Source organism: Podarcis bocagei, assembly GCF_964188305.1.
Source record: "Podarcis bocagei genome assembly, chromosome: Z".
Classification (NCBI taxonomy): domain Eukaryota; kingdom Metazoa; phylum Chordata; class Lepidosauria; order Squamata; family Lacertidae; genus Podarcis; species Podarcis bocagei.
Window position 1 is genome coordinate 2,158,760 of NC_138140.1, and position 14,535 is coordinate 2,173,294.

At 48.3% G+C, this 14,535-nt stretch overlaps 1 protein-coding gene across 6 annotated transcripts in view; it reads left to right on the top strand.

The window, feature by feature from the left end:
• Nucleotides 1-14,535, top strand: part of LHX6 (LIM homeobox 6) — a 38,415-nt gene that overhangs the window by 21,521 nt on the left and 2,359 nt on the right. For 4 of the 6 annotated variants that reach the window (XM_081179814.1, XM_081179816.1, XM_081179815.1 and 1 more), the window contains 3 exons: nt 9,669-9,769; nt 9,873-9,968; nt 12,120-12,294. In XM_081179814.1, coding sequence (XP_081035940.1) covers nt 9,669-9,769; nt 9,873-9,968; nt 12,120-12,294 — 372 coding nt within the window. The remainder of the gene's footprint in view (nt 1-9,668; nt 9,770-9,872; nt 9,969-12,119; nt 12,295-14,535) is intronic. The other 2 variants (XR_014004248.1, XM_081179817.1) reach the window with 1 other exon arrangement.

Sequence of the window (14,535 nt, forward strand, 5' to 3'; positions counted from 1 at the left end):
CTGCTGCCCCAGGAGGCAGTGATGCTTTAAAAGAGGATTGGACAAGTTAATGGATGAGGAGAGGGCTATTGATGGCTGGCAGTCACCACGGCTTGGCTCTGCCTCTACAGTGGTTCTGAATACCAGCTGCTAGAAACCACAGGAGGGGAAGAGTGTGGCTCTTGCACTCAGGTCCTGCTTGCTGGTTTTGCAGTGTGGCATCTGCTTGGCCTCTGTGAGAACAGGGTGCTGGACTGGATGGGACCCCTGTGGCCTGATCCAGCAAGAAGTTCTTATATTCTTTTTGCCCAACATGGGGCTGGAACCCACAACCCTGGGATTGAGTTTCATTCTCTACCCATTGAGTTGTCAAAGAGTTTTTGGCTCCCAATTGTTTAATGTGTAGCAAGAACTAAGTGCGCTCTATCCTCCTTAAGGAGCAAATCGTCATAACCAGGTTTGGATTCTTTTGTGAATGGATTGTGCACTCAGTTTAGTTCCAGTACTGAAAACAAATTGCTAGGCTTAAAGTATGTTCCAAGGCATCCTGTTCTTTCATTCTGTCTTTTCCACTAGATCTTGAGTTTCTAGTAAAGAAAAATGCAAAGTAAGTCTGACAAGCCTAAAGCCTGCTTGCCCTTCTTCTACAGTGGAGATAAATGTAAATTCACTCATCTGTCAACTCCTTATTCTCTTTCAGTAAGCCTTTCACATCTCTGTAAACAGTCTTCCCAGATGCTCTCCTGCCTCTGTTTGCATACATTTTTTACTGTTTTTAGCAATATACTCTTTAGATCTGGATTCTGTGCTTGGACACTAGATCTGCAGGTATTTGAAGTACAAGCAGCTGATATCTGTGTATGTACAGAGACTTGTGCTCAATGCAATGGATTTTCTAGCTTTCCCACTTCTCAGAAGTTGCCGTACTATCTCAATGTTCATTTGTATCACCAAAGTATGTGCTTCTCCCTATTTGGACAGGACTTACACTTCCTGAAGCAAGCTCATTTGCCTTTTATAGCTTTCTTGACACTGCTTTTTAACCACACTTGCATTCTTTTGGATTGGTTCCATCTTTCTTAATCCATGGTGCACATTTCATGCAAGCTTCTAGCACGGTGGTTTTAAATAACCACTGTGACCTCCTTGCCTCTTCCTTTTAACAAATCTTAACACTTATGATCTAGTTAGAGAGAGCAATGTTTTTCAACAAAGCATCTCACACAAGTCATGGGCATGCCTTGTGATAGACACTAATATCCATGGATGATTGTCTCACAACAAAGAGAAAACATGAGATGGTGTGCTTGTGGATTGTGCAGAACTGCCTGTGAATCTGTGGCTGCACCGAACCTGTTTATGCAGTCATTTCCTCTGTGTGTGTGTGTGTGTGTGTGTGTGTGTGTGAGAGAGAGAGAGAGAGAGAGAGAGAGAGAACTTCATTAAGTAATCAAAATATTTTACAACAAAACACAGAGGCAGGTGGTGACTTACTATTATGGATCCACAGTACATGGTTGCATATGACAGTGGAACATGAAGTGGAACATTTCAATCTAAAGTAAGACAAGAAAATACAATTATTGTTCTTGCAGAATGGAGAGGGCTAGTAAGAATGCATATCGGTATGTAATCAGTACCATATAAAGCCAAATTTGGTGGGAACCTGCCAGTCATGACTTTGTTTCTTAATGTACATCAAAAACATCCACCACATGGCAGCACAGTCAATTGGCTTGGCAGGTGAAATACGCATTGAATGAGTCAACTTTTCTGAAATTGAAAAATGTAGGGTCTTCTGAAACCAAATATGAAGGGGAAAGTGTGACGTATTTCTCCATTGCTGGGTAACAACAATCAATATATCCACAACCAACAAGCATATAATAAGAGTTTTACAAAGTAGTTCTGCATCATCAACCTTGAATACTGATAATACGAACATAGAGCCTGTGTTCTGTTATTATAGGAGGTTATGTGCTGGATACAAGATTCCGTGCTTATATGTGGGACCAGTTGTTTTGGGAATATGCACATGGGCTTCTCAGAACCCACACAATTCCCTTCTTCAAGACAGTGGATTTTCAGGCATTTGAGCAAAGGAGGAAAGAGAACAGCACTCAATCGAGGGTCCCATGTGGTCCTCTTCAGCCCGGGTGCTTTCCTCCTCCTCCTCCTCCTCCTCCAAATTAATGTGTGTGTGATTCCCAAGAGATAAAACTTTGCCCAAGTGCTAAGAAGTTGTCTGATTTTTCTTTTCTGAGAAAATGTGAGACTGGGGGGGGGGGGGGAGAGGCGTATGTAATAGGCCATCTTGGGCTGCAGATGGAAACGATTTCAGAGAAGGGGAGAGATCTCAAAATGAAAATAATCCGTGTTTCTGTTTACAAGGTTTAAGCGAGGAGATGAAAACAAAATCAAACCAAGATGCAGGAGTGAGCTGGGAAGGGGGTGGGCGTCTGAGGCGCTCATTTGTGGCGTGTCCTGGGCTAGTGTGGTCCAGCGGCTTGTTAGCGGCTTAGACTTGGACCCGGGTTCAGGCGCTTTCTGGGCTAGGGAAGCTTGCTGGGTGGCCTTGCTCAAGCAAACGGGGATCTCCCTTGATCTTCAGCCTCTTGTTTGCAGAAGGGGGATCTGAGTGACTTACCTTACAGGTCAAGAAACAAAGAGTAAGGCTGTGCTACACTCCCAGTTACTGGGCATTCAACTGGGTTTTTAATCTGCTCTCAAACGACATTATAATAAATGCATCTGTAGCCTGTACTTTGTTATGAGATACTGCTACAGTGGATGCTCGGGTTGCGAATGTGATCTGTGCGGGAGACACGTCCACAACCCGCAGCGCCCGCAACCCGCAATGGTGTGTCTGCGCATGTATGGGTTGCAATTCGGCACGTCTGAACATGCACAAAGCACAATTTAGCACTTCTGTGCATGCGTGACTGCCGAAACCTGGAAGTAACCTGTTCCGGTACTTATGGGTTTTGACGGTCCACAACCTGAAAAAACTCAACCTGAAGCGTCTATAACCCAAGGTATGACAGTATTTGATGTGGTTGGGTCTCAAATATGTGAAGGGCTGCCATATGGAAGATGGAGCAAGCTTGTTTTGTGCTGCTCTGGAGGGTATGACCCGAACCAATGGATTGAAACAGCCGGAAAGGAGATTCTGATTAACAGTAGGAAGATTAGAGCTGTTCAAGAGTGGAACAGACTCCCTCCGAAGGTGGGGACTCTCCTTCATTGGAGGTTTCTAAGCAGAGGTTGGATGGCCGTCTGCCATGGATTCTGTAGGCGTGATTCCTGCATGCAGAGGATTGAGCTAGATCAGGGGCCAGCAAACTTACCGCACCTTGGGCAGGTGTCTCCAGCGTTGATTGCGTGGCGGGCTGGAGGGCAGGGGAGCGCATGCCCATATGCGTGGGCACAGGCTATTTCTGGTGCAATTCCGGGTCGGAAGAGCACTGGAATAGCTTGTGCGCATGTGAACGGGCCTCCTCCGACCCGGATGTGCACCAGAAATAATGTATGCGCAAATAACGCTTGTGCATGCGCACAAGCTATTTCCAGTGCTCCTCCAACCCAGAAGTGGGCAGTCGTGCAGCACAGCATTAGTAAGAGCGGGCGGCGGCAGTAGGCAGTGGGGGTCACAGTGGGCCAGATAAACAAGTCCCTCGGGCCTTATCCGGCCCGCTGGCCTTAGTTTGGGGACCCTGAGCTAGATCATGGGTAGACAAACTAAGGCCCGGGGTCTGGATCCGGCCCAATCGCCTTCTAAATCCAGCCTGCGGACAGTCCAGGAATCAGCGTGTTTTCACATGAGCAGAATGTGTCCTTTTATTTAAAATGCATCTCTGGGTTATTTGTGGGGCATAGGAATTCGTTCATTTTCTCTCTCGAAAATATAGTCTGCCCCCCCACAAGGTCTGAGGGACAGTGGACCGGTCCATGGCTGAAAAAGCTTGCTGACCCCTGAGCTAGCTGGCCCTCGGGGAACCCTTCTAACTATATAGTTCTATGATTATGTAAATGCGCTTCACACCCATTGGAGTCCTAAAGCTGTTTCTAATCGATCTCTAGCCAAGGCATGAACACCCCTGCAAGGGTAAAGGCATCACCACCCATCAACACCCCACCCCCGAATGTACGCGAACAGTAATGAAACTGACACTAAGGAACCCATGCTGGTGTGAACAGCTGAGGGGAGAAAAAGCACTGGGCATAGCTGTCAACGTTTCCCTTTTTTAAAGGGAAATTCCCTTATTCCGAATAGGATTCCTCGCAAGAAAAGGGAGAAGTTGACAGCTATGGCACTGGGGGCAGTGGCGTAGCGTGGGTTGTCAGCACCCGGGGCAAGGCAAGTAATTTGTGCCCCCTAACCCATGGATTTGCGCCCCCTAACCCTAACCCCCAGATGTTGCGCCCGGTGCGGCCGGCCCCCCCTGCACCCCCCAGGCTACGCCACTGACTGGGGGAAACACAAATTCTCTGCGCTCTAAGGCAGCAATTTGAACACACCCTAATAATGAGAGTGTGGTGCCATTCCCCTGAGTTTTGGCGATCAAATAGGTTTGGCACATGGGTCAGTATCAGGCCATGGCTTTAAAAATGCAGGCAGCTCTCCCATCTCCTCTAGCAGGCCCATAGCAAGCAAGCAACAAAGCTGCAGGCATCTTGTCCTTAGAGGTTGCCAGGTTCAGACATGATGAGAGTCACATACAGGGCCAAGGTGAGGCATTCCACGTGAATTTTGTGGTGAGCAGCACAATGGCAAGAATTCAGTTTATTTCACTGCCATGGAGTGGCGTGTGCAGGCGCCTGTTCTGTTTGGGTTTTCCCTCTTTTTGTCTTCTGCCGTGTTTTGCCCGAAATGTCTGGTGGTGTAGAAATGACAAATGTTTTGCTGGCCCCCATTTCTAGTGAACTCTGTCTTCTTAGACACTACAGTGGTGCCCCGCAAGACGAATGCCTCGCAAGACGGAAAACTCGCTAGACGAAAGAGTTTTCCGTTTTGGAGGTGCTTCGCAAAAGGAATCTCCTATGGGCTTGCTTCGCAAGACGACAATGTCTTGCGAGTTCCTGCTGGTTTTTCCCCCTCCCCCCCTTTTTCTAAGCCGCTAAGCCGCTTATCAGCTGATCCGATCAGCAGATAAGCCACTAATAGCGCTAATAGCACTAATCCGCTAATCCATCAATGGGCTTGCTTCGCAAGACAAAAAAACCGCTAGACGAAGAGAATCGCAGAACGGATTCTTTTCGTCTTGCGAGGCACCACTGTAATGGTCTTTGGGATACCTCCCCCCCACTTGAAATATATATAGTTGTTTTGTTTTGGGGATTGGGGGGGAGGGGGAGTTGGTTGGTTGTTCTTACTCCTGCTCAAGGACTAATGGGTAATTTCATCTGGGAGCTGGAAAGGAACTCCCTCTTTGCTTCAAAAGGGGATTCAAGAAATCACGGAGGACAGATCTGCCAGTGGCTATTATTAGGTATGGTGGCTAAATTGAGCCTCCATGTCCTGGCGCAGTCTGCCTCTGAATACTAGGAAGCAACGGGGGGGGGGGGGGGATGCATTTGTGTCTGGCTTGTGTCTCTCCACTAATTTGTCTAATCCTCTTTTCAAGCAATCCAAATTGCGTGGCCATCAGTCAGTTCCATAGTTTAACTGTGTGCTACGTGAAAAAGCACTTTCTGCCCTAAAATGCCCAGCATTCCATAATAATAATAATAATAATAATAATAATAATAATAATAATAATAATAATTTATTATTCATACCCCGCCCATCTGACTAGATCTCCCCAGCCACTCTGGGCAGCTTCCGACCAAATATCAAAAACAATACAGCGTCAGACATTAAAAACTTCCCTAAATGGGGCTGCCTTCAGGTGTCGTTTAAAAGTAAAATAGTTGTTTATTGCCTTGACATCTGCTGGGAGGGCATTCCACAGGGCGGGTGCCACTACCGAGAAGGCCCTCTGCCTGGTTCCCTGTAATCTCACTTCTCACAGTGAGGGAACTGCCAGAAGACCCTCGGAGCTGGACCTCAGTGTCCGGGCTGAATGATGGGGGTGGAGACACTCCTTATGGTATACTGGACCGAGGCCATTTAGGGCTTTCAAGGTCAGCACCAACACTTAGAATTCTACAGGACAAGCCATCCAGCTTGTTTCTAGTAATCTGAGAGAGGGACAAAATGCACCTCTCAGTCTATTTCCCCACCCTGTGCATGACTTTGTACACAAGCCTCAAATGTTGCTTCCTTTTGTCATCGTAACGAGTTCCTCTTCCGGTCCCTAGATAATTTTTGTTGCCCCCCCCTTTTTTTGTCCAGCTCTACGATCGTCTTTTTTGAGTTCTGGCAACCAGAACTCATAAACTGGGTTTATAGAAGACAATCTTACTCAGCTACAAGTGATCGCCAAAGAAGAAGATGATTCCAAGTTTTGTTGCGCCACCGATTTGTATAAAGCCCTGCCTGCGTCACACTCCCCTCCCTGCTCCTCTGCTGGCTGAATTTGTGTGGGGCTTTAGCCTGGCTCAACCAAAGTCCCAACTGATGCAGTCACTGCTTCGGCATTCTGTCTCTAGGCATCTGAAGCAAAGCCGTCCCAGTTTCAAGGTGTCGTTTGTGGCTCCCGCTGTCTGCATCACGGCCCAGGATAGGCCATGCCCTGCCAGCCCTTCCTGTGGCTCAGGATGCTGATTCCCCGAAGAGGGAGATGTCAGCTTGGAGGGCAGATGGTGGGCAGAGGCCAGGTGGCAGCTGTGGGTGGGGTGTGCCTTCCTGCTTGCTCCAGGGAGGGGACACGAAAAGCGCAAGCGGCAATTCCATTTGGCATGTACGTTTCCTCTGGGAATCACAAAGCGATTTCGCCTGTGTTGCAAGGCTTTTCTGGAGAAGGGAAAATAAACACATGTTGCTGAAGCTGAGCCCCATTAATCATCCTGCAACAACGAGTCAAACTGTTAAAAAAGAAGAAAATTCCTTCAACTGGGGCCAAGATAATCACATCCCAAATCTTGCCTCCAAACTGAATATCTCGGAGGGTGAGGAGCCTGACCAAAGCTGCTGAAGGGTTCCCACAGTTGCTAGAGTCTCCGTCTGCATTAAGACTCGAGTCCCTGTCATCACTCAGAAGATATGGCTAAACACAGGAATTAACCATTGTGACCCTGGAGTCGGTGGCTGCAAGAGCCACAGAATAAATGTGCTCACCCGTGCAAGGTGGTTTGAGCACAGAACGCCAATCCTGACCCAACTGCACTGGCTGCCAGTCAGTTTCTGGGCCCAATCCGAAGTGCTGGGTTTGACCTACAAAGCCTTAAACAGCTCAGGACCACAATACCTCAAGAACCGCTTCTCCACATATGAAGTGACCCAGACCCTAAGATCCTCATCTGAGGCCCTTCTTTGTGTGCCTCCTCCATGAGTGGTCTGAAGGTTGGCAACATGAGAACAGGGCCTTTTCTGCAGTGGCTCCCCGTCTGTGGAATGCTCTCCCCAGGAAGGTTTGCCTGGCTCCTTTGTTTCATATCTTTAGTTGCCAGGCAAAAACATTCTTCTTCTCCCAGACCTTTGGCTAATTAAACAATCTATAGTCTTTTAAACAGTGTGTGTGTAGGAGGGGGGTATTGTTTTTGCTTGTTACTATGTTGTGTATTTTTGTGTTTTTATATTGTAAACCGCCTTGTGATCATTGGATAAAGGGTGGTATGAAAATGTTGTTGTTGTAACTCCCAATGCAACTTATGCCTGTAGCTTCTGAAGCAGTGGCTTTCTCTCTCTTTGTGTGGGTATCTTTGGCACAGAATATTCTTGAGCATCCTATGTGTGGCTGGGGCAGTTGTGGAATGCTGATCAACAGTGCAGCTTCTGTGAGGAAAGTGAAAGGTCAATCTGACTGGTGAAGGTGGGGGAACCACACAGAGCCTGCAAGGGATTGTGAGCTGTTGGACGTAAAAGAGGAGCTTAGGATCCTGGGGAAAGCATAAAGTTGAGGAGAGCTTGTGCTTGATAGCAGCTGATGTGGGAGTGCTGTGTTCTCGGCAACCCGCCATCTTGTCTTGAACATTGGGAAACAGGCCAACAATGAGCTGGACCTGGCTTTCATTAACAAACTGACGCTGGGTGGAAAAGGATCACCCATGCAGACCGGAGCAGCAAGGATATCCTTTCTCCACTTCTGTTTCTCTCATTAAAGCTGTTGTAGCTGCTGATGGGGAAATATGAGGAGGAAATGCCCAAATAAATGACTGGTGGGGTGCTGGTGGTGGAGGGGAAGGAACTGGATGGTCTAATAAGCTAGGTCTTTGGATCTGGTGGTAGGATCTGGTGATGACTGGGTGAGAATATGCGGTAGGTAGATATTCCATCTATATATACCCATTTAGGGCTGTGGTTAAGTGTGTTGCACTAAGACCTGAGAAACCAGGGTTCAAATCCCCACTCAGCCATGGAGCTCACTGGGTGACCTTGGGGACCAGTCACTGTGTCTCAGCCCAACTGACCTCACAGGGTTGTTGTGGGGATTAAATGAGAAGGTCGGGACCATGTGCACCACCTTAAACTCCTTGGAGGAAAAAGGTAGAATATAAATGCAATAAAATATAAGAAGAAGAAATAAAATAAAATAATAAAACCACAACGGACTACCAGTACTTGTGCCCAGAACAGTTAGCAGTGTAAGGAGTTGGTAAAGATGCACAAGTTTCCCAATCAAGGGCCTAGTCCTCATGAACAAGCTCAGGCTGAGAGAAGTGCTCAAAGCACACACACATAGCTTTGTCCAGGTACCTTGAAGCTTTTCAGACCCAGGAACCACTTTTAACCCAAACATGCATTTTGGGATCCATTTCTTAACATTTCACCATAGAATTGCACAGTGGTATTGCTCCTGTTGTCACCTGCTTTGTATCAGGCCTCAGCCCACTAGTGCAATAGTGTGTGTGTGTGTGTGTGTGTGTGTGTGTGTGTGTGTGTGTGTGTGTGTGTGTTAAGAGGCAAGGGGGTGGCAGGGGGCACTGGAGGTGTAAATGAATATCAGACTTTGAAAAGCTGACGTCACCGGATCAAGTTCATCCATTTTGCCAAATGATTTTGAATAACAACAACAACAACAACAACAACAACAACAACAACAACAACAACAATTTATTATTTATACCCCACCCATCTGGCTGAGTTTCCCCAGCCACTCTGGGCGGCTTCCAATCAAGTGTTAAAAACAATACAGCATTAAATATTAAAAACTTCCCTAAACAGGGCTGCCTTCAGATGTCTTTTAAAAAGAAGATAGCTGCTTATTTCCTTCACATCTGAAGGTAGGGCGTTCCACAGGGCGGGCGCCACTACCGAGAAGGCCCTCTGTCTGGTTCCCTGTAACCTCACTTCTCGCAGTGAGGGAACCGCCAGAAGGCCCTTGGTGAATAAATGTGCAATTAATCATTACTGTTTTGACTTTTATTGTGTTATTCTCCTCCTTACTTGGATTGTAAAAACCGCTGTTCTGAAAAATGTTTTTGGTAGGGTGCAGAAGGGTGGCACTGGGGATGAGCTTGTGGAACCAGGGGGCGGGGGCAGCAGCCTGAAAAAGTTTGGGAACTCCTGTACTCGTAGGTCCTGACCCACCAGCTGAAGATCAGCGTTCAGCCAATACGCCCCAGATTCACCCTTTGTTCTCTTGCAGGTAATGGCATCACACTGGAAGGGGCGGTCCCGTCTGAGCAAGACAGTCAGCCAAAGCCAGCAAAGAGAGCGCGGACCTCCTTCACCGCAGAGCAGCTACAGGTAGAGAGCCGGGTGGGCTCTCTCAAGAGTGGTAGTGGGATGCAGGAAGAGGAGAATGCTGGCGACATGCCTGGGTTACTCTTGAGTATTGTCCTCCTCTTAGGTCATGCAAGCACAATTCGCTCAGGACAACAACCCAGATGCACAGACCCTTCAAAAGCTGGCAGACATGACAGGGCTGAGCAGGCGAGTGATACAGGTGAGGCTCTGAGCGCAGCACTGGTGGCCAAAAGGACTTGCCCTGTGGGCCACCAAAACCACCCGTCTGCATCAGACCAAAAGATCCATCTAGCCGAGCTCCTTGGTCTCTTACGCCAACCCGCAGGATGCCTACGGAAGCTTTGCAACCAGGTGCTATGGGCATCTCAGACCCTGTTTTTGTTTGGTTCCCTGAATTGTGGGCGGGGTGGGGGTGGGGGGGTTTGCCAACATTCCACAGAGGTGACAGTCTCAGAGTATTACCCAGAAACCGAGATGCTGCAAGGGAACCGAAAGGAGCAGGGTGGGGTGGAGGAAATGGCACATATGAAGAGTATGCAAAGGACTGTGGAAGGAAAAGGTACAGGGAAGCTAGCAGTTTCATAGGATCATGGAGTTGGAAGGATCCCAAAGGCTCATCTAGTCCAATCCCTTGCACTGCAGGTTTGAGGAAGAGCTAGTGCAAATGTTAAGGAAAAGCATGGAGTGCAATAATAATAATAATAATAATAATAATAATAATAATAATAATAATTTGTACCCCACCCAACTGGCTAGGCTTCCCCAGCCACTCTGGGCAGCTTCCAACAAAGATTAAAAATACATTAAAATGTCAAACATTAAAAATGTCCCTGAACAGGGCCACCTTCAGATGTCTTCTAAATGTCAGGTAGTTGTTTATTTCTTTGACATCTGATGGGAGGGCGTTCCACAGGGCGGGTGCCCCTACTGAGAAGGCCCTCTGCCTGATTCCCTGTAACTTGGCTTCTCGCAGTGAGGGAACTGCCAGAAGGCTCTTGGTGCTGGACCTCAGTGTCCGGGCAGAACAATGGGGGCGGAGACGCTCCTTCAAGGATACTAGGCTGAGGCCGGTTTTAATCATAATCACAAACTCTCAGGACTGGGAAATATTGTAATGCTTCCCTGTGGCAAGAACTGTTTGTGCAGAGGATTCTAGCATGGCGGGGGGACCTTTCCCCCCAAAGAGCTAACTTTCCAAATGTAGGGTGTGTGCATGTATTTTAAACAGAAAGGGTGCATTAAAACATGATCCTCTCCAGCAGTATGAATTATGCCATTCCAGGTAAGCTGTACTGCAAGCTTTCCCAAAATTCTGAATTAGCTTGAAGGGGGAGGGAGGGGAGACTGTAAAATGTCCCCGGGATGCTCTACTCAATAAACAAGGACGAAGGGCGGTGGAGGAAGAATGGGATGCTAAAATGTCTGATTTATTACTCATAAAATAATGTTTAATTGACCTGAAGTGGGTCTGCAGTAAGACACTCTGGCAATGGCTGTGGTGACAGAGGATGAGAAGCCCAGCTCATCCATTCTGAAGCCGATATATCAGAGAAAGAGATGAACTGACCGCCTGGGTTACTTTCTCCAGTAGCCTTGCTGACATGTGACACTCTAGGGAGTTGGGCTAGATGACACTTGGACTTTGGACCCCTTCCAACTCTACACATCTATGATTCCATCTTGCAGACATCCTTTTTGCTATCAACCTGACTGCTCCCCAAGACCCCTCTTTTGCCCATCAATGGTATATATTTTTGCGCTTCTGTGTTCCTCTGATGTATTCTCCACCAGGGTGAAACAGAAGCACCAGGAGTGGTATTCAACTCTTACTCAGAGCAGACCTACTGAACTTAATGGGCCATGTTCATTGAATTCAATAGATCTACTCTTGAGTACTAGGGACACGGGTGGTGCTGTGGTCTAAACCACACAGCCTTGGGCTTGCCGATCAGAAGGTTGGCGGTTCGAATCCCCACGACGGGGTGAGCTCCCGTTGCTCGGTCCCTGCTCCTGCCAACCTAGCAGTTCGAAAGCACGTCAAAGTGCAAGTAGATAAATAGGTACCGCTCTGGCGGGAAGGTAAACGGCGTTTCCGTGCGCTGATCTGGTTCGCCAGAAGCGGCTTAGTCATGCTGGCCACATGACCCGGAAGCTGTATGCTGGCTCCCTCGGCCTATAGAGCGGGATGAGCGTCGCAACCCCTGAGTCATCCGTGACTGGACCTAACGGTCAGGGGTCCCTTTACCTTTATCTTTACTCTTGAGTAAAACTTAGCAAGTTTTTTTTTTTTTTTTTTTTTACAAAATCAACACAGCTGTGCCTCCCTCTCAAAACGCCTCTTGCATTCCAGGTTTGGTTTCAGAACTGCAGAGCGCGCCATAAAAAGCACACGCCCCAACACACGGTGCCCCCATCTGGAGGCTCCCAGTCCCGCATCCCTTCGGTGTTGCCTGACGACATCCACTATTCCCCCTTCAGCAATCCTGAACGTGCAAGGATGGTGACCTTGCACAGCTACATAGAAAGTAAGTGTTGACAGCCGCTCTTAAAAACAGCGTAGCGGCTGAGAAAGCTGATGTAGCATGCCTTAGGTTGAAGTCTCATCACTGCAGGAATAGCCAGACAAACCTCTCTCTCTCTCTTTTTCTCTCTCTTTGCCTCAATCCTCCAGTTTGCATGATGGGGGTATCAGTACTGACCTATGCTGCAAGGTGGTGCAGGTGACACACCTTAAATATCAGGGCTGCAATCCTAAACACATGTGCTAGGAGTGGGTAACCTCCAGCCCCTGTTAGCCTTGGCCTTATTTCACAGGGCACTCAGATTCATCTCATATGGGTGGCAAGTACGGAAAAAGGGAGGGAGGGGGAGAAAGAGAGAGAGAGAGAGAGAGAGAGAGAGAGAGAGAGAGAGAAGAGCTGCCCCCTTCTGCCTCTGACCCCAGGCACCAGTGACCCTAGGTCAGGCATAGGCAAATTCTGGCCCTCCAGATGTTTGGGACTACAATTCCCATCATCCCTAGCTAACAGGACCAGTGGTCAGGGATGATGGGAATTGTAGTCCCAAACATCTGGAGGGGCGGAGATTGCCTATGCCTGCCCTAGGTCCTCACCAGTGCCAGCCTATGGTCCACAACCCCCAACAGACTGATTTATTTTAGCCCATATATCTATACTACAGTCATACCTCATGTTACGTTTGCTTCAGGTTGCGTATTTTCAGGTTGCGTCCCGCGGCGACCCGGAAGTAATGGAATGGGTTACTTCCGGGTTTCGCCCCGCGCGCATGCGCAGACGCGCAAAATGATGTCACGTGCATGCGCAGAAGCAGCGAATTGTGACCCGCAGACGCGGGTTGCGTTCTTTTCAGGTTGCGAACGGGCCTCCGGAACGGATCCCGTTTGCAACCAGAGGTACCACTGTACTTAATACATAAAATATCTCTAAGGTGCTGGAAGATTCAGGATGGATAAAAGAAAGGACTCCTTTGCACAGAGCATGGTCCAACTGCGGAACTTTCCTCCCACAGGAGGCAGTGGTGGCCACTAACTTAGAGGGCTTTAAAAGAGAACCAGGCAGATTTGTGGCGGAGGAGAGGGCTGTCCATGGTTACTAGCCGTCATGGCTTGGCTTGGCCTCCACAGGAGGAGAGAAAGTGCTTGTGTGCTCGGGCCCTGCTTGCAGACTTCCCACAGGCATCTGGGTGGCCACTGTGAGAACAGGAGGCCGGACTAGAAGGGCCCCCTTTGGCCTGATCCATCGGGGCTCTTCTTAGGTTCATTCATGGTGGTGTCAGTACTGTAGCTCCTTCTTGCCCTTCGAGAACTCTGAGCCTCTTGGCTCTCACTCATGGCTCTCACATCTCTTGGCAAAGAGGGTCTCCTCAACCTGCTGAGCTCACTCCAAAGAGAGTGTGGATCCTGAGAGAGAAAAAGATCACCCACCCCTAGACTAGGTAAGGAGCCCCACTGGATAAATTGGGATGAAGTTGTGAAGAAGTGTACAGAGGATTGTTGTGATCCAAGGTGTTGAGTGACCAAGAATCTCTCCATGAAACAAACCAACTGACCCTGTCAAAAGGATGGAATTTAAATGTGGAGGGAGGTGCTTTTGATGAGGATGAATCCCACCCCCCCACCCCTGTTTGCTTCTTGGGTTTCCATAAGGCTTGTGTTGCTCCTCACAGGGATCTGAAATCCTGCTCTAATTTCACACAACTAAGCCAAGGTGCAGCTCAAGGTGCCCTCTGTTACCTGCCTTTCATGACCTCTCACATGTGGCAGCTGCAGAGGGACCATCATTGTGTATTTTGGGCACAACACATGTGCACAATGGCATGGGGAGATAGCAACAGCTGGGACTCGAGTACCAGTTACCAGAACATGCAGTAGAATGAGGTACTGAGGTGGGTGGTAGGTGGGAAAGATCACTTGGAGAGACTCATGTTTGGCTACTGTGACCCTATTTGGTGCACAAATACAGGGTCAGTCCTCTAAAAGTGGCCCCGTGGATTCAGAGCACACATGTTCCACGGGGCCTCTTTTAAAAGACTCGCCCTGTACTTTGAGATAAATATTTTGGGAGAATTGGGATACCAACCTTCTGCGAACAGAATACTTCACAGCGTCATGCTTTCTCCTTAAAACCAATATTTCTGTAGCTGGTGTTTCTCATGCCCTGTGGCTTCCTCTCCTCGCCCTCCGCTTGTGAAGCCAGGGGGCACAGAATTCTCAAAAGCACATCAGCAATGCTTTTTGTTTGATCACA